General features: G+C 44.1%; 1 protein-coding gene across 3 annotated transcripts in view; it reads right to left on the reverse strand.

Annotated features, from left to right (window-relative positions):
* TTC28 (tetratricopeptide repeat domain 28) overlaps window positions 1–27,031 on the reverse strand; it is a 565,861-nt gene that overhangs the window by 60,245 nt on the left and 478,585 nt on the right. For all 3 annotated transcript variants that reach the window (XM_069557167.1, XM_069557166.1, XM_069557169.1), the window contains 2 exons: window positions 24,805–25,023; window positions 22,692–22,857 (listed from right to left, as the gene is read on the reverse strand). In XM_069557167.1, coding sequence (XP_069413268.1) covers window positions 22,692–22,857; window positions 24,805–25,023 — 385 coding nt within the window. The remainder of the gene's footprint in view (window positions 1–22,691; window positions 22,858–24,804; window positions 25,024–27,031) is intronic.

Genomic DNA, 27,031 nt, shown 5'->3' on the forward strand with positions numbered 1-27,031 from the left:
GTACAGTGGTTGTCTGGGGCTTAGAATGTACATCCTTAATTTTTTAAAGTATTACACAAAGGGTCCATTTAACACCACTTCCAACTTTCACTATATAATTGTGATATGTATCTCAGCTATCTCCATTATAAATATCATAGGACAGTCTGGTTTTTGTTTTATATAATCTTACGCACTTTTTAAAAAATAAGGGAAAACTAGGTCTTGTTTTTACCCATTATTTTCCATTTCTGACATTCTTCTTTCTTCCTGAAGATTCAAGTTTCCATCCAGCATTAATCTTTCAACTGGAAGTATTTCTTTTAGTACTTCCTGTAGTAAAGGTCTTCTGATTATCAATATTCAACTTCTGAAAAAAAATCTGAAAACATATTTATTTTGCCTTCATTCTTAAAATATATATATATTTTTTTGCTGTTCCTAATATTCTGGATCAATGATTTCTTCGGTCAACATTTTAAAGATATCATTCCCAGTGTCTTCTGACCTTCATGTTTTCGCATGAGAAATCCACATCACTCGAACCACTGTTTCCTCCTATGTAATGTGTTGATTTGAGCTGCTTTCAGAACTTTCTCTATCTTATTTACAAAAGTAAATATCTTATTTATTTTTGCTTGGGGTTATCTCAGAGATTCTTCAATTTTTAAATGTTATGTCTTTCACCAAATTTGGGAATATTCTTCAAATATTTTTTTCTACCTCATTCTCTCTCTCCTCTTTTTCTTGGACCCTAATTACACATGTTAGATCTTTTGGTATTCCACAAATTTGGGAGGATCTTTTTTTTTTTTTTCTCCAATCCTTTTTATCTCTCTTTTCTTAAGATTAAATACTTTCTATTGATCTATATACAAGTTTCATCTTTCTTTTGTCAACTCCAATCTGTTATTAAGCCCATCAAGTGAATTTTAAATTTTAGATACTGTATTTTCAGTTTTAGAATTTCCACTGTGTGCTCTTAAAGTTTCTCAGTTCAGCTCAGTTCAGTCACTCAGTCGTGTCCAACTCTTTGCAACCCCATGAACCGCAGTACGCCAGGTCTCCCTGTCCATCACCAACTCCCGGAGTTCACTCAGACTTGTGTCCATCGAGTCAATGATGCCATCCAGTCATCTCATCCTCTGTTGTCCCCTTCTTCTCCTGCCCCCAATCCCTCCCAGCATCAGAGTCTTTTCCAGCGGGTCAACTCTTCGCATGAGGTGGCCAAAGTACTGGAGTTTCAGCTTCAGCATCATTCCTTCCAAAGAAATCCCAGGGCTGATCTCCTTCAGAATGGACTGGTTGGATCTCCTTGCAGTCCAAGGGACTCTCAAGAGTCTTCTTCAACACCACAGTTCAAAAGCATCAATTCTTCAGTGCTCAGCCTTCTTCACAGTCCAACTCTCACATCCATACATGACCACAGGAAAAACCATAGCCTTGACTAGACAGAGCTTAGTTGGCAAGGTAATGTCTCTGCTTTTGAATATGCTATCTAGGTTGCTCATAACCTTTCTTCCGAGGAGTAAGCGTCTTTTAACTTCATGGCTGCCATCAACATCTGCAGTGATTTGGGAGCCCCCAAAAAATAAAGTCTGACACTGTTTCCACTGTTTCCCCATCTATTTCCCATGAAGTGATGGGACCGGATGCCATGATCTTTGTTTTCTGAATGTTGAGCTTTAAGCCAACTTTTTCACTCTCCTCTTTCACTTTCATCAAGAGGCTTTTGAGTTCCTCTTCACTTTCTGCCATAAGGGTGGGGTCATCTGCATATCTGAGGTTATTGATATTTCTTCTGGCAATCTTGATTCCAGCTTGTGTTTCTTCCAGCCCAGCGTTTCTCATGATGTACTCTGCATAGAAGTTAAATAAGCAGGGTGACAATATACAGCCTTGACACACTCCTTTTCCTATTTGGAACCAGTCTGTTGTTCCATGTCCAGTTCTAACTGTTGCTTCCTGACCTGCATACAGATTTCTCAAGAGGCAGGTCAGGTGGTCTGATATTCCCATCTCTTTCAGAATTTTCCACAGTTTATTGTGATACACACAGTCAAAGGCTTTGGCATAGTCAATCAAGCAGAAATAGATGTTTTTCTATAACTCTCTTGCTTTTTCCATGATCCAGCAGATGTTGGCAATTTGATCTCTGGTTCCTCTGCCTTTTCTAAAACCAGCTTGAACATCAGGAAGTCCATGGTTCACGTATTGCTGAAGCCTGGCTTGGATAATTTTGAGCATTACTTTACTAGCGTGTGAGATGAGTGCAATTGTGTGGTAGTTTGAGCATTCTTTGGCATTGCCTTTCTCACCTGCTGCTAAATTGTATTTTCATATTTTTTATTTTGCTTTATATGTGTATTTTAAATATACTTGACAATATATTTTTATATATTTTATACATTTAAATTTAATGTTATTCTTTTATTTTCTCTCATTGTGAGCATAGTTAATTTAACATCACTATAAATGCTTTGAAATCCTTGTTAACTCCAACATCTGAATTAGCTCAGGGTTAAGATAAGTTGACTAACTTTTCTCTTAAAAACTGAATTATATTTTTCTGGTTCTTTGTATGTCAACATCAACGTTGTTTTTTTTTTTTTTTTCAGTGCATTCAGGGTGTTGTGAAAGTTATGCTGTGAATTCTGTTACATTCCTCGGAAGGGTATTGACTTTCCTTTTTTTTTAAAGCAGGAAATTCACTTGATTGGATTCAAATGGAAATTCTTGTCTGAGAGGCAATTCAAACCTCAGTTCCATTTTACCTTTAGCTAGAATCTGTCCTGTGCATCTGCAGTTCAGAGGTGAGCCACAGACGGGGCAGTGTTTATCCACGGGCAGCGGCCACCCTGAGCACAGTCATCTGGTTCTTCAGACCAGAAGGCTGTCATGTTTTGTTGGAGTTCTAAGTGCCAAATATGGCTGCTGACTGCGGTCTTAGTGGTTAATGAAGTCGCTCAGTCGTGTCCAACTCTTTGCGACTGCATGGACTGTAGCCTACCAGATTCCTCTGTCGATGGGATTTTCCAGGCAACAGTCCTGGAATGGATTGCCATTTCCTTCTCCAGGGGATCTTCCCGACCCAGGGATGGAACCCGAGTCTCCCGCATTGTAGATAGACGTTTTACCGTCTGAGCCACCAGGGAAGTCCACCTTAGGCTAAAAGCTGTAAAAACGGGACACACCCTCTATGCCATTCATTTCTTCCATGGTGTGACTCCTCTCCAGAATCTGTTTGCTCTGTTCGCTCTCTGTACCGTCGGGTACTTGGTCTTTTTCTTCCCCATGAGTTTAGCTGCTGTGCGTGAGAAGCTGATTTCTGGCACCGGAAGCGGAACCGCTGCGAGTGCAGTGTCCGCTGCTGCCTGTGGCACCACACCCCTTCCCTCCACAGTGACTCCAATTCCCCATCCACACAAACGACACCGTCCAAGGCCCTTTCTACCACATGCCCCTGTGGTAGGGAGGCATCTAGACAGGTCCATGAGGAGGAGGAGACAAGACCAGCACGGCTGTGAGAAGGCTGAGTAACAACTGGGGCGGGGACTACACAGGAATGGGGCACTGAGCCTCCATCAAGGGAACTGCAGGACAGCCATGGTTCAGGAGGGATCTTGTGCCAGCAGGGAGCTTGTTGTCCTGGACTGCACAGAGACTGGGGTCCAGGAATCTGGTTTGGTGTCCTATTTTCAGCACACATTTGACAGGATATGAACCAGGAGAAGCATAGTTGGCAGGGCTGGAAATAAAGGACTGATGTGGTCTTATTACTTTTCCTGTGGATGAGAGAAGGGTGCAGGAGTGAGGCCACTTTAAACGTAGTTTGCAAGGCTGCTCCTCACAAGACTGGAGATGAAGGAGTGGAAGGAATGTACTCGAACTCCATGTCTGCGGGTTTGGTGTCTTGGGAGGCTCATGGTATCACTGACACACAAATCAGAGGGAAAAGGATGACTTCAGGCTTGGATGGAGTCTCTAAATAACCTCCTGGGCCCCTCGAACTTCAAACCTCTCTGATTCCATGTTTCCGAGTGCGGTTTTATGATCATGTAATGTTCTGAAGTTTATTTGTGTTACTTCAATGCCTTCATATTGATGGTAACATCCTGAAAGCAGGAAGCAAGCTTTTATATCTTTAATATTCTATGGTATTTTAAATAGAGCTCGACAGTTGAATTTTTATCATCTTTTAACAACTGCTAGTAATCAAGACCCATATGCATTTGCTGGATTTTAAATAAATAAAATATCTGTGTTATGAAAATAATAATCATTTATGCTCTGGCCATCCAATCTGGGGAGGCAGCACTTCTTGGCAGAAATAGGCACATACTGAATTTGAATTCCAGTTCTACCACTTTCAAGTTGCACATCCACTGGCAATTTACTCCCTCTCTCCGTGTCTCTGTTTCCTCAAGTGTAAAATAGGTGAACACCAGGCATTAAATGGCATACCTAAAGCACCAAGGACAATGCTGAAACAGAGGCGGGCTCAGAGACTGGTTACAGTGAGACAGCTTTCTTAGTATAGGTCTTTAATAAGCCCTCACAATATTGCTTGTTCCAGTATTTTATTGAAAGCAAGAGACAAAAGTATTTCTAAAATCATACCAGATTCCCTTATAAATCTGAATATACAGTAATGGAAATCAATTCCGCTAAAATCAGGCTTACAACACTGGACAGAAGCCTGGACGCAAAGGGAATCCTCTCACATCTAACTGCCACTGATCAGCAATAAGACAAAGAAAGGCACAGATTTTCTCTTCACCTCAGTTTTGTGAACTGTAAAGTGGAAATAATAATACTATAATACCTGCTCTTAGCTGTTTTTCTAGATTATAATAAGAGTAAAATGAGACATGGGATAAAAATATTTCAATGCTATATCATGTAAAATTAATATTTTATTGTTGAACAGGCCTAATTACACCCCTGCCCCAAATAACTTCATACTCTCAACATCAGCTCTATGTTCAGAATGAAGGTGGTAAAGTAGTTTTCCTATAACTATTGTGAAACACCTTCAGTGCCCTTAAGAAGCAAGAGGCAGACGTGTCAAAAGTAAACGGTGAGATTTTCTCTGGAAACGTACCCGAGAAACTGGAATACCGGCCAACTCCAAGGAGAATTAGGTCGTGAGAAAGCGAGATGGGAGAGAGACTGTCCACCATTGTCTCTCTGAACACTTGAAGTTCATACCACTTACAAATACTACCGACTGGAAAACTAAAGGATGCAAATGGTGGGTGAATAGGAGGCACGTTTAAAGAGAGCTATCAATGCGTCATTTTGCTGCATTATACACAGGAATGTGCGGCCTTGTCTACTGCATCCAGAAACCAGCACCGCCTCTGGTATCCCAGCCAGGCCACCCCCCTCGTGCAGTGACTTGGCAGCAGCTGCTAAACCTCATGGGGCCAGCCAGGATGGACTCTGACCACACTGGGTATTTCCTTTCAGTGATTATGGACACACGTTCTCTTCCCAAAGTGGTATATGCAAGGGCAATTATGCTTCCCACCAAGACGAGATTCTTCCAAAGAAGGAAGTGAAAACCCGTGGATGCCGAAGAAAGCACTGGTTCCTCTGCCACAGCTCACAATCTACGTACTTAGCCTTCCACTGACTTAGTGTATGCTCTGAGGTCACTAAGAATCTGTGACCGAGGCGAGCTGACATTCTTTCCAGACTGCTCTGCCATATAACATTATTCTTCTTCATAAAATGATCAGGCCAACAGGGGTCAGGCATGCTAACTGTGATCATTTTTCATTTAAGAAAACACCCTATAAGGCCAAAATAATTTAAGAAAACATGTTTTCTCTGGTTAAACTGAGGGCCAGTGAGCTCCTTTGACAGTTGTGCTACAGTGTTTAAAGACAGTTCAAGCCTCCCAGCCTCGTCTGCCCTTCAGAAGAAGGAGACTATTTCTTCCTACTGTTTTTTATTTATTTTTACTGATACCATGACAAACATATTCAATTTTAATTCTAATAAAGAATAGGGTAAGAAGAGCATTCGGTACCATTTCATACTGCAGACTCAGGAATGTCTGTCACAGACTCAGACCCTGGCCCTGGGTTTAGAGAGAAGAGATTTTGGTTTGGACTATGCACAGCTAAAACCTTGCTTGTTCCCTGAATGTTTATCCCAGCTAGGTAATTTTCTGCCAACACAAAGACATTACTAGGAAATGCACATATTTTATACTTGACTTGTTCTTACAACATCTGCTGGAGCAAATCAGAATATTAATTTTCTGGTTTTCTCTAGAACTAGAAAGTGAGCCTCCTCCCTTCTATGTACAGTATTTCTTGGTTGAAGGCAGATGTTCAACATGACTTAACTGTCCAGCAGATTTTAAAACGGTTCCCTTTACTCCTAAAATAACAGACCATGTAGAATATTTAACCCAAGAGCCTCAGAGAGCACAGGGCAAAATGATCTTGAGTTTTCCTTGGACAAGTGGGACGGTGTGTGTCTCTCAAATGCAAACTTCCTGGCCTGGCTGTGGGGGGACCACAGCCACAGCCAGACAGCGTCTGGTCCCTTTGCACCTTTCCAGCCTGTTTCTAGGGGTGTTTGGGTCAAAGTTCTCCCTATACTTGACATTCCAACTGTGCTGCCCTCCCTGCCTCTCCCCTCTGGTGGCAGCTGCCTCACAGCCTGAGCCTCCGCTTGTGCTGCACACTCCAAATGGGGTTCACCCTGCCTTGCAGGCCTGGCAAAAACTCACTGCACCTCCTCCTCCAGGAAGCCTCTCCTGACTACACCCTCTTGGAGGCACAAGTGCTCCCGTGGCCTCTGTGAGCCTCTCCCACTTTTCTCATCAGTGATAGCAGCAACTGCATGAAGGCTTCTAATGTGCCCAGCTCTCTCCAACTGTTTTTCAGGTATTATCATTTTAGTGTTATAAAAACCCCATGAGATTAAACTGTCTGCCAAAGATCATACAGCTATAAGCAGCAAATCCAAACAGAATGCATTTGTTTTTTATCTTTCTCCTTTAGACTGAGAGCTCCTTACCACAGGAAAGCTGTTGGTTTCATCTCTGCAACCCCAGTACCCAGCAGACAACCAGACGCACAGTACACATGTGACAAATACTTGCTGAATAAATGTCTCAGTGACTGGACTTCTCAGAGATGAGAGTGACTGCATTATCTGCTGTAATACGAAATACTGAAAATTCCAACTTGAAGAAAATAAAGATCTGACAATGTAGGGAAAGGTAAGATGAATGCTAGACCTCTGTGAAACTTTCATCTGTGCTTTTGAGTGTCTTTATTCATGACACCCACATACCTACTGGCCTGTGACTGCCTAAGGACAGGAGAGTGTGAAGTTGCTCAGTCATGTCCGACAGGAACCATGTCTTTTCTTGGGGCCCAGTTTAGTAACTGGCCTTATGAGGATATTAAGCAAATAGCTGCTGAATGAATAAATGAATTAAAAAATTTCAAACTCTATTTGAAAGGCTTACTCAGAAAAATGCTTCTAACATCGTCCATACTGTATTGCAAACCCTTCACAGCCAGTCTTTTAACTAGAGTAGAACTGCACTAAGTGACATCCTATTTATTTATTACTTTCTCAGTAGCGCCACATAGCTTGCAGGGTCTTAGTTCCCAGATCAGGGATCGAACCTGTGCCCCTTTGCAGTGGAAATACAGAGTCATAATCATTAGACTGCCAGGGAGTAACCTGCTGCCGGTCTCTTTTTCCACTCTGATTTAAGCAGCTTCAGATTTATTCTGGAACCCACATGCCCAAGCCATGTAGAAATTAAGTAGATCAGTTTATTTATATACTACTGACTGAAATTTAGTTCATCTGAAGGCTTTAGTGTGACACAGAGAATAATTCAGAACTTTATTATTACAGCTCAAATTCCATCTCTATAAATACTGACACACCAGCCCCAGGCAATGCCCATCTGTCTCAAACACAGGAAAATTTCTACTACAGTGAGAGACTTGGCATGAGCCTTGGCATATCTAACAAAAGCTTATCCACAGTAAATACTTGCCTCTTGAGAGAGACAAATGGCTCCGTTGGAAAGAGCAGTAGATGGGAACTTGGAGGCCTGGGTCCAAGTTCCAACTTTATCCTTTAGCTGTGTGATCTTGGGTAAGTCAGTTTTAGAGGCTCAACTTCCTTGTCTCAAAAAGAGGGATCCTAACAGTTGTCTTACCTATCTCCAAGGGTTACTATAAAGATTAACTAAGGAATGAATATATGTGAAGATGTCTGGTAGACGTTATATAAAGTTCCCATATAGAACAGGTGGTATTATTATTATTATTGTCAGAGCTGATAGCTCATTGCATTCTTGGCTTGCACACACTTACTTCTCTCATCTAGTCCCTGTGGATAAAGGGTTTAAACCTCTGAAGTCTCTATGTCCTTATAACTGTTTCTTTCTTTCAAATGAAGTCAAATATACAACAGATTCAACTCTGTTTCAAGGTTGAGCTAAAATCACCAAAGCAATTATTTAGGGAGAGTTCAGGGAATTGTATGTAAGATTAAACGATCACTTTAATGTTTGAATGGAAACTAGGTAAATTCTCAAGGACTGCTGAATTACTTCTTTCATGATATGGCTTGATATGTACTCTTTTCATTTCAAGAAATACCTTGGGTAATGAAGGATTTATTTTTTGAAGATATTCTTTAAGCCAAAGGACTTTTATTTCTCAATGAGAAACCATGATCCGTGCTCTCAAATTCACCTTAGTAAGACTGTTTAAATGCTGTGTTAGATTGCCCTGTGACAGAATATTTCTCTACTTTTTCATCTTGTATATTTTCCTACACTGCTCTTTCCTTCATTTTACTGCTGAGACTGGAGAATACCCAGTTCTTGGAGACTCAATGGAAGTTGCCAGAAGGGGAGGAGACAACTGTACTAAATTCTCCAAAGGGACAGCAAAAGTCTGGAAAGGCACTGAATGAGTAATTTTCTGTCTTTTTCTCATCCTCAAACAAAATCATTTGAAAATGCAATTCTAGAGCCCCAGAAGGCATAGCACTCTTTGCTTCTGAGAAACCCTTTCTAAAGCCCACATCCAGTTCCACCATTTAACTAGCTGTGAACCCCTGACAATTCCTTGAGTAACTCTGAGTTTCTTTGGGCTTCCTGCTATGTAAAATAGGACTACAATCACCACCTCAGAGGACATCACAGTGAGTGAGTATGAACGTCTGTGTCTGGCACAAGGTAAGGGTCGTGAAGGCCGTTTCTCTCTTCTTCCCTGAAAGAAGCAAGTTGAGAGGTTCTAATAGGGAATCAGAGTTAAAATATGAGTGTTAAACAGAGCCCCCAGGAAGGCATTTTACTTATCTTGGTTTGTTAATACCATACAGTAGTGTAAGATGAAATCAAAGCTGTACACATATACTGAAAAATCCTACCTGCCATGAGAAACTGAAATGCTTTGTATTTTACAGAACCTGGATTCTCTTGCCTATTTGACTCATTTTCAAAGATAAGTTAGACAAATAGCTTTTTTCCTCTTTGTAACTTTCTCCCATCTCTAATTCTCTATCCTTCTAAACTTAGCCATTTCCATCATTCAAAAATACCATAATCCTCATTCACTACAAGCTCTGGTGAGTTTTCTCTCCAGAACTTAAAAGTCAACACTGAACTAGAGTAGGAGGAAGCAGATTTAAAAAAACAAACAAAAAAAAAACCAGTAACACATTCAGTTCAGCTCAGTTGCTCAGTCATGTCTGACTCTTTGCAATCCCATGAATCGCAGCACACCAGGCCTCCCTGTCCATCACCAACTCCCGGAGTTGACCCAAACTCATGTCCATCGAGTCAGTGATACCATCCAGCCATCTCATCCTCTGTCGTCCCCTTCTCCTCCTGCCCTCAATCCCTCCCAGCATCAGGGTCTTTTCCAATGAGTCAACTCTTTGCATCAGGTGGCCAAAGTATTGGAGTTTCAACTTCAGCATCAGTCCTTCCAATGAACACCCAGGACTGATCTCCTTTAGGATGGACTGGCTGGATCTCCTCGCAGTCCAAGGGACTCTCAAGAGTCTTCTCCAATACATTAGCTTACGCTTAACTGAAAGAAAGTTTGTACACACACACACACACTCCCTCCCATCTTCCCCCCACCCACACCCCCACTGCACTCTGGTATTAATTCAGTTTGCTCAATCTGTGTCCTTCTTTGGAAATTGTTTTCCTTGTATGTAGCCAGATCAACTCTAGCATTGAAGGGAAACTTTCCTAGCTTCAGCAATAACAAAACTTAATATAACTGGAGTGGGTAGCCTTTCCCTTGCCAGGGGATCTTCCCAACCCAGGGATCAAATCCAGTTCTCCCGCATTGCAGAGGGATTCTTTACCTGCTGAGCCACAAGGGAAGCCCATGAATGTAACTATGAACTGACAATGTTTGTATTGGGGAAAGAAAGGTAGGCCCACTTCATTTAGTCATTCAATGACTATTTACTGAGAGTCAACCATGTTCCAGGTACTGTACTGATGGCAAACCACACAGACCCAATCCTCACACTCGATGGACTTCTAGTCCAGTGAGACAGAGAGACACTACAAAATGAACTCCATACAATAAACAATACTATGATCAGAATACCCAACAATGAAACATACAAGGTGCTGAGATAGAAGGAAACAGTGAAAACCCAACACTGAAACAGCCTAGACCTAACAAACAGCTTTGTGGAAAAACCCCAAAGAGACGTCTTCGTTCTCTGCAGGGATGTGGCACCAAGTCTGGGGTGGCTGGTCTAAGGAAAGGAAATCAATGTTGTGTATCACTCTGTCTTTCCATTTAATCTTCTCAAGAGAGGCTGTCTCCAATCCTGAGCTGATAATCAATACGTGACGCCTGCACTGTCAGCCCCATCGGCCTAAACCAGTACATGTGCACATTAACTTACAGTCAGATCTGCAAGTTATCCCCACCCCATGGTTCTATCCTTTCATGGACGACATGTGTCCATCCAACTTCAAGTTTTAGGTGGAAACATCCACTGTTGCTTGATCCACCTGTGAGGCTGGAGATGAGGACACAGAAAAGGCACTGGAGCCAGTAAGAGCGGCAGGCTCACAAGAGGCCCTGGAGTGGAGGCAGGGAGGGGACGAGGGCAGGACAGCTATGCGGCTGACTCCAGAGATGGGAAGGGATGCCATCCCTCCTAAAAGCAAGATGCTTTTAGAAGGGATGCCAGAACAAAGTGTTGTTTCTTGATGTCTCTAACGGGATGAGCAGCACACACAGGAATAAAGGAAGAGACAGTTTACAATGATACCTTTGTCTCCATCAGACAGTGTGTTTTTGGAGGTGACAGATCCTTAAATCATTCTGCTTCTCCTTGCTTATTAGCGCTGACTCCTCACTGTATTAGCATAAGGCCATCAAAAGCCAGGAAAGAACATCTCGTTACTTTTGAAGCCTTAACAAGTTTAATGTGTTACTAAGACTCAGAGGAGTTTCATGCGCTGGCCTAGGGGCCAAGTTTTGTAATGTGGATGTAAGTTCAAGGTCTGCACTAATTATCTGATTTAAGTCCACCTCTTTGACTGTTGAAAATTGTGCTTTCATGGTACTTCATGGGGGTGGAAGTGGGAAGAATAGACCAGAGCAATATGGGAAATAACTATGAAACATGTTCCCACCTGTGTCATGCTTTGCCACATCAAGGATGCCATACTGACCTCATGGTCAAAAAAGGAGTCCTCCTAGCCCCCAGGAGTTCTCTCCCTCCTTTCCTTACCCACTCATCCAGTGAACACTCACTGAGGGCCTCTTAGGTAGCAGGCACCGTTAAGAGCTGGGACTGTAGAGATAAGACACAGTCACTAGACCTGGCCACTGTCCAGCCATTCAGGGACAATACTATTGGGACTGAGCCAGTCTGTCCTATTTAATTTTAGCTACCCAATGAGTATACATCAGACTTCTATGTATCACATGCCCACACTTTTCTAAATCCTGATGGTAGGTAAAGAAGAGGGGAAAGCATGGGTGGTCAGCTCCCAGCAGGTATCCCCTACTTTGTCCTCTCTCCTTAATACCCTCTGCCCTACTCTGACTTCAATCCACCTGTGTAAGCAAATCCTGCCTTCAATGTGTGCTTAAGACTTCCAGGAAAAGCAATGCCCCAGGGATTAGGACTCCAGGAGATCCCACGCTGGCAGAAGAAGAAAGTAAATGCAAACCCAGGAGAATGTGCACGATCTGGAGGTGGTAGGGGGCGGTAGTGGCAGGGGGTGGGGGAACCTGACCCCTGTTGGAACAGAGGGTTGACTCCAGGCGCTGGAGTGAGACAAGCCATATGGAACAATGGGGCCTGCTGACCCAGTCACTCCAGGTGGTCCTCGGCTGCCAGCATTCTCTGTGGGTTATGATGTGTGTGGGAGCCATCAGATGACAGTGGAGCTTTGGGGAAACTCCTCAGGCAGCAGAGGGCCAAGGGAACTGAAGCAGGAGAAGGAGGCAGGAGGCAGGGAGGCCAGGCTGGTCACCCAGACGTATTCTTATAAGAGCCAGCCCAGGGTGGGAAAACCGGAAATACAGGTGAACCTGATTGGGTACCACGTGAGAAGAGGTTTGACTTTGGATGTGGGAAGCCTGAGGTCATTTCCATGGGACCTGCTTGTATACAGGGGTAAGGTCAAGCCTAGAAATCAAGTGAGACACTGGGCAAGCATGCACATCTGTGTTCCTGAGGAAGACGACCTTTCCAAGGGGAAGTCCAATAACCAGATGTGAGCATGGGGAAATGCCTGTAGTTTCAGAGCAAGAGGAAGATGAGAAGCCGTCGGAGGAGATGGAGAAGGGCTTGCAGAGCTTGGCTCACACCAGGGTACGTGCTGCGTTGAGGGGGAGAGAGAGAAGCAGAAAGTGGTCCACGTCAGATACTGAAGGGAACAGAAGCAGGAAGCCTGAACAAAGATCATCATGTCTCTGCCCATCTGCAGGGGCGCTGCGGGTGGGAGTCTGAGCTCCTGTTCAGCACACGATCACACAGGAGAGACTCCTGTCCTGTCCATGTCCCACTGCATACATGTCTTGCTTTAGATGCGAGCAAGCGGTGAGCCTGATGGTTTTGCTTGGCTTCCTGTGATCCTGGCTTCTGCTCTGAGAAGAGTGCTGTCTGGTCACAGAAAAAATGAGACACAGACACCTAAGCCCAATAGGCTGGCTAAAGCAGAACCACCCTGGTGGACCCACAGACCCAGAGTAAGGAACATGTCTGTGGTACATGTCTCTGAAATGTCGAGGTGCTCCATGCATTATCAGAGGCAAACCCCACCAGCACAGTGTGAGCTGTGGTCTGACAGCCAAGTGTGCTCCTCTAAGGACGGCACCTCTTCAGGGCCTCCTTACCACTGTGCTCAAACCATTAAAGTACAAATGAGATGAAAACAATACCTATTTTAGCCATTCCAAAGAGGAACTTGGTGGCTACATTGAGGTTATTTTCCCAAAGCAAGATAAGTCAAGAGTTATATATTAAATGTCTTAAATATTGATTGTTAGATAAAGCTGCACAGAATCAATCAGAAAGAAAAGACCAGGGAATTTCACTGGGGCAAAGGGCAGGATATACAAAGTCAAAGATATTGAGATTTGATTAGTTCAAAGAATTTTTACAAAATTGGTTATGGCAACAGCCAGCCAAGGCTGAGGTGGGCCTGAGAGGGAAGCACTGACTGGACTGGTCAGTGGATTTGCCTTGCCCCTCTCCTCTAGCCCTTGTTCTAACAGAAATGCCACTCCAAGCTTTGGGAACATGAACAGAGGATGAGATGAGACATAAAAGAAGTGTCTGGTGTCCAGCACTGCCCCTGCCTGGGCCCCAGGACACCTACCAGAGTCGCCCTTGCCCTGTGGCCCCTGGTCCAGGGAAGTCCAGGCCTTTCACAGCTCCAGGCCCAGGGACCCCACACTGGCACGATGACTGGCACAAATAGTGTGCCTTGCATCACTGCTGTCGCTTTTTTGTCCTTAGGCTGATTCTACTATTCACCAGATTATCCCTCCTATGAATAATGGGAAAACCCATAGTGAGCAATTTCAAGAATTCTGCTTTTAGAAAATTGCATGAGAAATACAAGAGGAGATTCAATTTAGGCTATTTCAAAGGTCATACAAAAAGACCAACTACACTTATCCTTCTTGCTAAGCTGCTGACTTACGCTAAGAAGCTTACCAGAGCCTTCTGTACTCATTTTGTATTCAGCCTTCTGGAAGGAATCCAAATTCAGGAATCCGGGGCATAAGACCAGAATCTACAGCATGTTCCACTCATTTCTGCAGCTGTGTCTCTTCAAGTGCTCTAATCCCTAACCTGGCATCATGTTGTTTTTATTTTCCCCCCTCAGATGTAGCTGAGCCTGTGTGAGTCACCTCAGAGATAAAGCCTGCCCTTTGGAATGAATCTTGTCACGAGAGGACATAAGAGATTCAGCTAGGTAAGCCCACCCTATCAGAAAGGGAGCTTGACTTCAGATCTTACAGGAAAGAGGCGAGCCTCTGAAGGCAGCAGCTGAGCACTGGGACATAGGGACGACATTTCCTGCAACACAGGACAGGGGTCCTCCTCTTGCAATGACCACTCACCAGCTGAAGGCCTGGGCCCTTCCCTTTCTCCAGGCCCCGCGGGTGAGGGACTTCCTCTGCGGGTGAGGGACTTCCTCTGCTAAGAGTGACCTCTCAGCCTCATGCTTCAGCTGGTGCTGTTGCTGCTAAGTCGCGTCAGTCGTGTCCGACTCTCTGTGACCCCATAGATGGAAGCCCAACAGACTCCTCTGTCCCTGGGATTCTCCAGTGGGTTGTCATTTCCTTCTCCAATGCATGAAAGTGAAAAGTGAAAGTGAAGTCGCTCAGTCATCTCCGACTCTTAGCGACCCCATGGACTGTAGCCTACCAGGCTTCTCTGTCCATGGGATTCTCCAGGCAAGAGTACTGGAGTGGGGTGCCATTGCCTTCTCCGAGATGCTTCAGGCCTAGCTCAAATGTCACCTCTGAGGAAACCTCCTGAACCACTGCCTTGACCCCTGAGGGGCAAAATGAGGCAAGGTCTTTTTCTGGTTTAGACCTTTACCATAGTGTTTCACATATGGCGGATTAATAATTTACACATTTGTTGCATGCTCCACACTGGCAGCTACTGTAAGGCCAAGAATTCTGGCTATTATACATGCATGCATTTCCAAGCTCAGGATCAGCTCTGGCACAAACTGGGTTACATGCTCATAAAATATTTTCAAAATGGCACTGCCCTAATTTAGAAAGAAATTGGAAACTCTTTACGGGATAAAATAAATGTCCCCAAATATTATATCCACTTTTACTTCATAGAATTCTGGGAAAAAATTTGGGATAAGAAAAAATATTTGATTCGTAAAATAAAACCTTACTAGTCTGGATTAATTGGGAGGTCAGCCTTAATTAGCAATTCGCCAGAATTAGAAAATATCATGAAGACAGCTTTAAACTTTCAAAGTGAAAGTCACTCAGTCATATCCGACTCTTTGCAACCCATGGACTATCTATCAGTTCAGTTCAGTCGCTCAGTCGTGTCTGACTCTTTGCAACCTCATGAAGCACAGCATACCAGGCCTCCCTGTCCATCACCAACTCCTGGTGCCTACCCAAACTCATGTGCATTGAGTCGGTGATGCCATACAACCATCTCATCCTCTGTTGTCCCCTTCTCCTCCCGCCCTCAATCTTTCCCAGCATCAGGGTCTTTTCAAATGAGTCAGCTCGTCACATCAGATGGCCAAAGTACTGGAGCTTCAGCTTCAACAATCAGTCCTTCCAATGAACACCCAGGATTCATCTCCTTTAGGATGGACTAGCTGGATCTCCTTGCAGTCCAATGGAGTCTCAAGAGTCTTCTCCAACACCACTGTTCATAAGCATCAATTCTTCTGCACTCAGCTTTCTTTATGGCCCAACTCTCACATCCATACATGACCACTGGAAAAACCACAGCCTTGACTAGACGGACCTTTGTTAACAAAGTAATGTCTCTGCTTTTTAATATGCTATCTAGGTTGGTCATAACTTTCCTTATAAGGGGTAAGCGTCTTTTAATTTCATGGCTGCAGTCACCATCTGCAGTGATTTTGGAGCCCCCCAAAATAAAGTCAGCCACTGTTTCCACGTCTATTTGCCATGAAGTGATGGGACCAGATACCATGATCTTAAGTTTTCTGAATGCTGAGCTTTAAGCCAACTTTTTCACTCTCCTCTTTCACTTTCATCAAGAGGCTATAGAGTCCATGGAATTCTCCTGGCCAGAACTCTGGAGTGGGTAGCCTTTCTCTTCTCCAGCGCATCTTCCCAACTCAGGGATCGAACCAGGTCTCCCACACTGTGGGCAGACTCTTTACCATGTGAGCCACAAGAGAAGCCCTAAACTTTCAAAGGCTCACTGTAATTTAAAATAAGACAATGATGAAGCAATGACCAGTGCATGGTTACTTGCTTAAAAGAACAGATATAAGTAGTTTAAATCAGTCTATCAAGTATCCGTTTCATCAGTTAAATATGTCCTAGTTGCAATCTTGCTTTTGCAATTTGCTTGTTTAAAAAGCTCTGGATTTTTTCCCCCTCTTTTAGCAGAGATGGGGGATGGGAATCTCTTTGGGACTGAGTTAATCATAAACTTTGGTTCATTGTTGATCCATGAGCAGCCTGTTTTCACATATTTATTCAGTAATTTTTAATAAAATCATAAGTACTCATAAACCCACCAGCCCAAACAGCTAGAGAGCAATTTACAGCTAATCATCTGCTACCTCCCAAACAGCCCATCCCCCCCAACCCTCAGTCTGAGGCAAGTCCCACCCTCAAGCCCACGGCCATCACTCCATGCCTGTCCACTCCACACAGGTTTTACTGCCTCTACCTATATTCCGCTGGATCATAGAAAAAGCAAGAGAATTCCAGGAAAACATTTACTTCTGCTTCAGTGACTACACTAAAGCCTTTGTGTGGATCACAACAAACTGTGGAAAATTCTTCAAGAGATGAGAATACCAGACCACCTTACCTGCCTCCTGAGAAATCTGTATGCAGGTCAAGAAGCAACAGTTAGAACCAGACATGGAACAACAGACTGGTTCCAAACTGGGAAAGGAGCAGGTCAAGGCTGCATATTGTCATCCTGCTTATTTAACTTATATGCAGAGTACATTCGTGAAATGCCAGGCTGGATGAAGCACAAGCTGGACTCAAGATTGCAGGGAAAAATATCAATAACCTCAGATATGCAGATAACACCACACCTATGGCAGAAGGTGAAGAGGAACTAAAAAGCCTCTTGATGAAAGTGAAAGAGGAGAGTGAAAAAACTCAACATTCAAAAAACGAAGATCATGGCATCTGGTCCCATTGCTTCATGGCAAATAGATGGGGAATAATGGAAACAGCGACAGACTTTATTTTCTTGGGTTCCAAAATCACTGCAGATGGTGACTGAAGCCATGAAATTAAAAGATGCTTGCTCCTTGGAAGAAAAGCTATGCCAAACCTAGACAGTGTATTAAAAAGCAGAGATATTACTTTGCTGACAAAGGTCCATCTAGTCAAAGCTATGGCTGTTTTTCCGGCAGTCATGTATGGATGTGAGAGCTGGACCATAAAGAAGGCTGAGCACCAAAGAAGTGATGCTTTTGAACCGTGGTGTTGGAGAAGACTCTTGAGAGTCCCTTGGACTGCAAGGAGATCCAACCAGTCTATCCTATAGGAAATCAGTCCTGAATATTCATTGGAAGGACTGATGCTAAATCTGAAGCTCCAATACTCTGGCCACCTGACATGAAGAACTGACTCACTGAAAAAGACCCTGATGCTCAGAAAGACTGAAGGCACGAGGAGAAGGGGACGACAGAGGATGAGATGGTTGCATGGCATCATCAAGTTTGAGCAAGCTCTGGGAGTTGGTGATGGACAGGGAAGCCTGGCATGCTCACAAAGAGTCGGACATGACTGAGCAACTGAATTGACTGCTATATTCCTAAAAGCATATTTTGATTTCAGTTGCTTTAACTCTATCAATAAAGATGTCATGCTATAGTTAGTATTTTGGGGACCTACTTTTTTGCATAATATATCTCCAATTTGTTTAACTTATTTAATAAGAGGTTCACTATGACCCATCTCTTTTGTTTGCTGCCCAATATTCCATTTGGGGACTAACTGCAGCACTATTTACTCATCCATTCTCTTACCAATGGCCTGTACTTCCAGAATTTTGCTATTGTTTGCAGTGTGACTCTGACGATTCCCGTTCATGTACAAGATCCTCTCTTTGACATTATACATATATTATATTATGTGCCTGGGTCAAAGGGTAAGCAACTACTTGGCTCAGAAAGTGATGACAAACCATCTTCTGATGTGGTCATGCCAATCTACTTCCCCAAGCCACATATAAGATATCCTGTGGACCCACATCTCCTCCAGCACTTGGGACTGTCAGTCTTGTTAACATTTGTCCCTTGTTATCAGGCTAGAATCAACTAGAGGTATCAGCATTTATGAATTGGTGCACTCTAAATTAATCAGTGTTTTGAAATAAGAAAATACATTTGATTATAAAAATAACTTTCACTATAGAAAATTCAGAAATATAGAAAAGCACCAAAAGAAAAAAATAGTAGCAGCTATAGTGTATCAAGATTTCATATTCATTTACAGTAATGAAGGAATATTTACCCTATTACAAGGGCAGTCTACAACTGCAATTTATTTAAAGACCCTGAGGAAGACCAGACCAGATCTCCCACTGAACATGGCCCTGCTAGTATTCTAACCTGTCAGCTTAGCACCCTCAAAGTGCCACTGCACTGTCCCAGGTGCCCAGGAAGCAGCAAGGCTCTAGCTAAATATCAGAATTAAAAACTGAAGATGTGCTTTGAAATTCATAACATCTCCCTTATGGGAGGTTCATGTTCTATACAGTGGTTTCAATCTACGCCTCTTTTGATCTGGGAGGAAGGGACTGGAAGTTCTTATTAAACACTTAATAAAAGCAGTTCTTTTATTTTAAATCCATTTTCAGAAACTCCTTTGTAGCAATGTACTTCCTTTCAGCAGCAAGATGCCATTAAGGAGAACAAAAATGGCCTGCAGAATAACAAGGATATCATGGCCAGACTGTGGGTAATTGAATGAAGGTGTTCCCCCAGGCACGGAGACTCAGTTTCTAGGGGCACACTGTGTACTTTACATCCACTGGAAAAAGGGAATTGGTGAGCCAGCCTAACATGAGCAGAGGGGTCTGCTCACAGCACAGCTTCTGGTGACTAAATTTCAAATTCACTGATGTCCCACTCTGGGCCAGGCACTGTGTTAGTGAGAATTCAGAGAGAACACCACACCTGCTCTCCATGGCATCACCATCTCCTTGGGAAGACACAACCCAGGTGACTATGGAACAAGGAAGAATGAAGTTAAGTGTAATTGTTAGCGACCATGGAGAATAGCAGAGACCTGAGTTGGACGTCCAGGGCTCTAAAGGGAGATGAGACTACCTACAGGAAAAGTAGAAGGACAAGCTTTTTGGCCAATCCAATATTTTTAGAACAGCTAAACCAATTTATATTCCTAGGGTATGAGACTGTCTACTATATCCACAGTTTAAAAATATTTACTCATTTTATAGATGAGAAATAATTTATCTGTCACTTGAAATGCTTTCTTGAAACTGTGAGGCAGAAACCAGTCTCACGAAAACTCCATTTTAGTAAATTCAAACCATGCCAACAAAGTATTCAATTTTAATATCATAATTAAGAACCTGAGTTTGAGGTCACAAAAGATGAATGAATTTCTAATAAGACTAGTTCAAAGCAACAGGAAAGACCCTCACTTCTGGGTGTTCAAACTGGGATTGAAGCTACTGAGGGCAGCCCCCCAGATTAATGCTGAGCATCAAGCCAGCCCACATCCTGGAGACCCCTGAGGATGCACCCTGATTTGTGAGCTTTCTGCCCCAGGCAGAGGGGAAAAGGTTAATGCAGGAAATAGAAGCAAGTCACAGTGTTTTCCTCTCTCCCTGCCATTGACGAATGGCTGACCTACAACCTCAAAGTCATTTTTCTAAATCAAAAGGCACCAGGAAGCAAACTTAGTCACCCTCCAGTATCTTGTAAAAGAACTGCTCAGGCACAAGCGTTTGGAGTTAAACTATGGTGTCCAACAAGGGGGTGCTGGGAAGTCAAAGGGTAACCCTCTCCTTCTCAGGATGAATTTCAACCTAGGTCCAGGAAAACTGAGATCAAGAGAAGGCTGTATGTTTGCACAGGCTGAGTCCTCTCAGTGGCTGGTGTGGACTGTGATGTCCTGGCTGCGGCAAGGGCGGTGCACACAGAAACCACCTCTGCACGCGTAGGGGTTCAGACGGCAGGTGCTGCACACCCGGGTCCCCTCATGATTTCATCTCAGTTCAAGCTCTGGAGTGTGGTCCTGCAAGCTTGAAAACCTCATGTTATAAATGTGCTCAAAGAATCTTGGCCTCATGGAGCTCACTTCCACCAACCAAGGTCATAGAGTTGTACAAATCAGAATGCCAGTTTGTTATGTACACTTTATATCTGCAAGTAGGTGTCATGAGAAACCAAATGATAATCAGAAAGTCTGACAAAAAGCATCAGGGAGGCAGCATCACTTGAGAGGTCTCTCCACTGAGGGTCACTGCAGACCCTGTGCATCCTGCCCACGTGGCCTCCATCTAGTTTATTTCTCGTCATCCTTCTGTGCTCAGCTCAAACACACCTTCCTCAAGACTGCACCCCCACCCCACCCCCACAACTCCCAGTGTGGGTTTCCCCACTGCTTACACATTTTCACTACCCCCTGCACTTTTGTTTAAGTGCTTACAGCAATTTTCATTAAAAGACCATATCTGCTCTTTTTTTTTTTTTCATTTCCCCTCAGAGCAGGAGCTATGCCTGCCACCTTGACCACTCTGCCGGATCTCCAGTGGATGCACCATGTAGTAGGCACTCAAATAAGTGTGGAAGGGCGGGGAGGAGGAGCGCATAATGACTGCCTGTCCACTACGATGAGAACAGCCTTCCGGCGGGACCTGGAGTCCTTTTGCCAAGATTCTCTCTCCCTTTGCACAAGATCAGAAATGGGCACGGCTGAAGTCTGCCCTACTTATGGTCCCTTTCCTGTGTTTCTACTGCTGACCAACCCTTCCCCCCTCATACTTGCTTTGGATATGCAATACCTTTGACTGGGTTACAGGTTAATCAGATTGGTCTAAGCACCTTTCTGTCTGCTAAAGCAGCTCTGTGTACCCTGGTCTAATCTATTTTACGGTCATTTATAGTTGAATCTCGGGGAGTAGCCTTACATCCAAGTTCAAGGGGTTCCCACTCTGTGAAGCCGCTGTGGTCGCCACCCCACATGCCAGCGTTAAGGACAAGGATGCTCCAAGATGCTCGGTGGCCGGGGAAGAAACAGAGCAGCAGGGAGCACATATGGCTGATGCCTGCTCATGCTTCCCACATACAGAAGCTAGAGATGACATTCTTACATGCTTCGGCTATTGTCTCAAGTATGATATTAATTTTGATAATTGAAAACAGAACCAGTACTGGCCTGGGAGTATGGCTGAGATTGAGATCGTTTTGATCCCAGCTCTGACACCACTCGCTGTCAGCAAATCCCATTCCATGCCGGCTTCCGTAAATAATGAGTTGGCCTTGATGACCAGCAGGGCCCCTTCCGGCCTTGACAGTCCATTTTCCAATGGTTACTTTCTGTCTAAGAGCTCATCTCAGACTTGATAAACACCCAAAGACCAACCCAGCTGCTGGCAATGACTACCATACACTCGGGAGTCTGAGTTAAGTCTCTAAAGAAATCACTGCCACATCTTAGGATTTTCATGATTACAAATGAAATCATTCAAGAGAAAAGCAGATGTCCCTGGGACCCGACACCAGCTCACACAGCAGATTCTCTAACACAGGTCTTTTCAACATTTGTTAATCACAGAACAGAGAACTGAGACGTCTGGGAAATCTGCCTATGACCCAACTCTCAGGGACTCTCTTCCTTCCATCTTCCCAGAAACAGGGTCCTTGTGGAAATTACTTTCTATATATAAAATATATTATATATATATATATTTCTATATACAAAATAGTCAATTATGATTAAACATTTCCATGAGTATATAACTTCTACAATATTTGCAAAAAACAGCACTTTTTTCCCCTATCCTTGATATTGGAAGTTCAGTTTCTTCACCTCAGCCCCCCAACGCACAGATCCTGTCACTGGTGATAAATTCTCAAACAGGCGTTCAGTTGTAGTACAAACTCATTATGAATCTGTTTATAACCCAAAAAGCATCTCAATTTTAATTAGCTAATATGTTAAATTCAAAGTCATGTTTATGTTTAAACATTCTACAAACCCATCTTAGAAAATGGGCATGTCTGATGAGGCCCTTCCCTGTCTGAAAAGAAATGACTGAAAAGAATAAAGACATTCTTTCTGCTAAGGGGTTTGTACTCCAGAGACACATATTTGCTTCTACTGCAGCAACTGTGAATAGACTGAGCACAAGTGTGTGAATTTCAGAAGATTTCTTCAAGTAGGATGTTTATAAAAGAAGAAACAAACGAAAACCCTGGTATCTGAAGGCAAGCCCAGGAGCACCGCACTCCTTACCTCGAGTAGTAGGACTCCACGCCCAGGGCCTCCCGCACGCTGGCAATGTGCTGCTCCAGGGCCGAGCTCGTGGCTGTTGGAAGGGCTGTGCTGCTGCCCGTCTGGAGGTCACTGGAGTTTTCCACTGTGTTGTCTCCCAGGTAGTGTTCATGAAACTTCAGAATTCCTGAAATAAGACAGGCACAGCCAATGTTATACCTGCCTGGGGTATAAGGGGAAGGGAAGGTGGAGGGCAGGGGGCAACAAGGTCAAAGCTATGTGACCAAGAGGTCAAAGACGATGAGCATGCTGTCCTCCAAACCATGGGAAGAAATCCTAAAATCCTAGGTCTTTCAGAATTCTGGTCAGTACCATTTTTACAATTTTCACTATCAGGTTTGGTGCATGAAAACAGGGAATTCAAGACAGGGCTTTTGCTTTTGATGATATATATTCAGAAGCTCCGGGGCTGATGACTAGTTCACATATTTTAAAATAGATGCATCTCAGAAGCAGCAACCAGGGAAAGTTCCCTTTGAGAAATGGTGCATGAGCATGCCAAAGGTATATTCTTCCCAGGAGATGCACTCCTGACAAAAACTGTAACTAGCCAAATATAGACCTTTCGTTTCACAAAAGCAAAGCAAAATAAATACACAGCATTAAGGCCAGATAAAAACATTTTAAACCATCTTTAAATAAGACCAACTGGCCAATGGTCATTAATGGATTAAAGGAGCAAAAAACGATGGCTGTATGAAACCAAGGCAGTCTGCAGTGATTTTCTGGCAATAAACACAGGACATATTCTCCAATGGTAATGAGGTGTGTCAGCCCTAGAACATGCTGGTCCTCTCTGATTGGATTAAAGCCCCAGTGAAAGCTGCAGAGTCTAATTAAGAGCAGAGAGAAACAGAAAGAGAAACAATAGGAGCCTCATTATACATGACTCATTATTACAGGGATCTGGATATGCCACCTGTCAAATCATGTCCCCACAACATAACCACCACGGAAAGAGAGAATGTGCTCGATGCCTCCATCATCAGCTGTATCCTCCTGAGTACCAGGGCCCTCCATGGGCTGGGATACAGAGATTCAGCCCACTGTGTCTGACACTCACCAAGTCACCACAGACATCACAACTCAAAACTGTTAGCATATAAAGGTCAGAGGCAAGAATGTTCTTTATGGGAAGCCTATGGAAATGTGGAATTAAGGGGGAAATTACAAAGAGTAATCCTGAGGCATGGAATGTATAAGCATTCTCAGAATGTAATTAGAACCCAAGAAACACCTCAGAGCTGTCATCCAGCAATCATTTTTTAAATTAAAGGGACAGAGAGGTAATCAAGAAAAGCTTGTCAGTTCGCCTTGGCAGTTGAACGTTCTGAAATTGGCTTAAAGATATCCAAGAAGCTCATTCTTCAAGATTCCCAATTATAAGATCCACTTCCCCAGTCAATAAACTCTAATTGGATCTGGTGTGTCTCCAACATGGTAAAACCATCAGCATTTTATTATGCAAAAAATATGGCCCTAACAGCTAATTAGTGGTTCTGTACTTAGCGAAGCTGTTAAAAGTCTGAACATTTAATCCTGATTTAATCAAAGGGGATTTTTATTTCTGAAACAGATTAACAAATGAACTGGTTAAAAATGGGTTTTGCTAAACTCAGACATTTCAAGCATGAGACTTCATTGATAAACTGTGATAGAGTTGCCATCACCATTTCAGTCTCTTTAACTGGACCACAACAAAGGGTCATAATTATTAAATCATATCTAGAAAGAACTCGTTAGGACTTACAGTTATCGCTTTATTAGCTAATGAACAACAGTTGCCTAAAAATAGGGCTGCTGGTGACATTAATCCTCCTGTTCTTAGTCTTCCTTGATAAATGCTTCCACATTCACCAGCGAGGAGCTGTGATTTCTTGGGGGAATGAATAAGCTGGGCTGTCTTATTAATTGAATGCCCCACCACCAGCTACCCACTGAGGCTGAGGTTTCGCTGAAAGCCAACATTAGCTCCTGGATCTGATCTATGGTAACGCATCTCTCCCACCTCTGTTCATTAGACTTTCACAGTCTGCTGTCTTAATTGCCCTGTTCCCAAGGAAAGAGGTCTTACCTGCCCCAGGAGCAAGCAGCCAGCTGTACAGGTAGCCCGCCGCCAGGGAGTAGTAAAGCACGAGTCCCCTCTGGCCGTTAACCATCTCTAAGATCTGATCGATAGTGACCGGGGAGTAGGGGTCAGAGTCCTGCTGCCCTGTTTGCCGTTCCACCAGGAGATCTGCAAACGCCCTTGTCCGTCCTCTTTCTGCCACAGCCAGAGCTTCATCATGATGGCCTAGGAGACAAAGGGATAGGCTGGGAGTCCACAGGGAGTGTGCTTATCAGAGAGGGCCACCAGGTCCAGCGAGCCCGGCAGGCGGAAGCCCCACGGCCTCTGCACCAACACACGGCAGACTCTCAGACTGTCAAGTGCGCCCCTGCCCCGGGGCCGCATGCAGGGGCCACTCTTCTCAAAGCCCCAGGTTCAGATCCCGCACTCCTCAAAGCTGCCGGGCGTCCCTGTCTGACAGCCACCTCAGGAGCGCTGCTTGTGGCATCCATCCTCACTTGCCACTCTCCTTCCTCACCCCAAGTTGCTCCAGGCCTCCTGGCTTCTGACCCCGTCCCCTGGCTCACTGGACCTGATGTTCTGCTCTCTGGCTACCCTCTCACTTTCCTGCTCAGCTTGGTTCTGATTTGGTCATGACAGTTGATCCCTCTGGACATGGTCATCTTTCTGTTTCTCCTCAATGCAGCTCCTCTGTGCATCACATTGACCAGCCCCGTTTCCACATCTCCCACCAAATTATACCTCTGTGTCCTTACACATGCTGGTCCATCTGCTGGAGTGCCTTTTCCTCCGTCACTTGAAACAAGGGCTCCTGACAGCTGTCCTGCCTATCTCAATGACTAAATGAGCCCCTACACGTGGAGATGCCTAGTAGGCAGCATTCAAAGCACGGTGTATATATAAGCGACATTATAATCGCTGGGAGTTTATACCTTATTCCATTCTGGGGTCCCATACACTTGCTTCTTATCTCTTCTACTTCCCACAGGCAAAGGGTTCAAACCTCTGAGGTCTCTAATTCTTTGAAATCGCTTCTCTCTTTCCAGTTTTTCCTCAGCCTTTTGATCCAACCTCTAAACCCACTTTGTCTAAAAAACTAGTCTGTAATCTAATGTAAAAGCTACTGCACAAAAATGAGAGCATGAAAGATGCACCAACATCCTTTCAAGTGAAGATTGTCAGAAGAAACACAATGCAGAGGGTTTACTTGCAATCGCAAACGTACAAACAGAAGAGCTGCTGGAACGAAGGTCACAGAGAGAGTGGGCAGAGGCTGGAGGCCAGACGCCACAGCTCCAACAGCACTGAGAGGACGCCGCTTCCTGCAGTCCGTGCAGCAGCAGATAAGCGGGGATTTGCATGTGTGCATGCAAATGTCTCCTCTTACTCTATTAAGTTATTAACTGGAACAGCAGGGACGATTTCTGTACACACTGGAAAATTGGCCCCAAAGTGCTAGACAGACTGAACACTGTGATTATAACAGATAATAAACTGTAATCCCAGGCAATAAGCACAGTTAATAGACACATTTTTTAAGGGGAAGTTTGAGTATTCATATACATATAAAGCAAAGGACAGGTTATTGGTGAGGCCTTAACAACCAACTTCAAAGACATTGTTAATTCCAATGGACACCTACTTAACCCAACTTCTGGGCTGCGGAAAATGGTCTGCAGAGATAGGCAGGCCTGAGGAGAAGCAGAGCTGGAATCAGGTGACTGCCACAATTAAGCCAGGTAAGGGTAGGGGGTGCTGCCCCAATGCAACGTGGCACACCAGCCCGGGAGAGTTGTCACTGACAGTGTCGTGGCCACGGGGCAGACAGTACACATATTTACTAGACAGCAGCATTAAAGGATGTGTGGCAATGAACCAGGGAAGATGCCAGTGACTTCTCAGGGCCTGCCCCCATGTACCGATGGGCAGCGAGAACACCTGCCTCAGGCACCCTGTCTCCAGGACACCTCCTCTGGCTCCTGGGTCTGCCTGCCAAGCCTCTTTGTTTCCACAACCAAATCAGACCCTCCTGGACCCCCAACTTCCATCTGCTGATGAACTAAGAGCTTCCAGAGGTCAGGAGCCAGGCCTTCTTGACCAGCACGCAGCACAACATTTGTTGGATGTATGAACGAATTTTCAAAGGCTAGGTTGTGGTTGTGGCTTCAGTTCTGCCATGACAACAAATTGTATTTCATCACGGTGCTCACTAAGCGACTCAGACACGGGGTGC

Source organism: Ovis canadensis, chromosome 17 (assembly GCF_042477335.2).
Source record: "Ovis canadensis isolate MfBH-ARS-UI-01 breed Bighorn chromosome 17, ARS-UI_OviCan_v2, whole genome shotgun sequence".
In the NCBI taxonomy this organism is placed as follows: domain Eukaryota; kingdom Metazoa; phylum Chordata; class Mammalia; order Artiodactyla; family Bovidae; genus Ovis; species Ovis canadensis.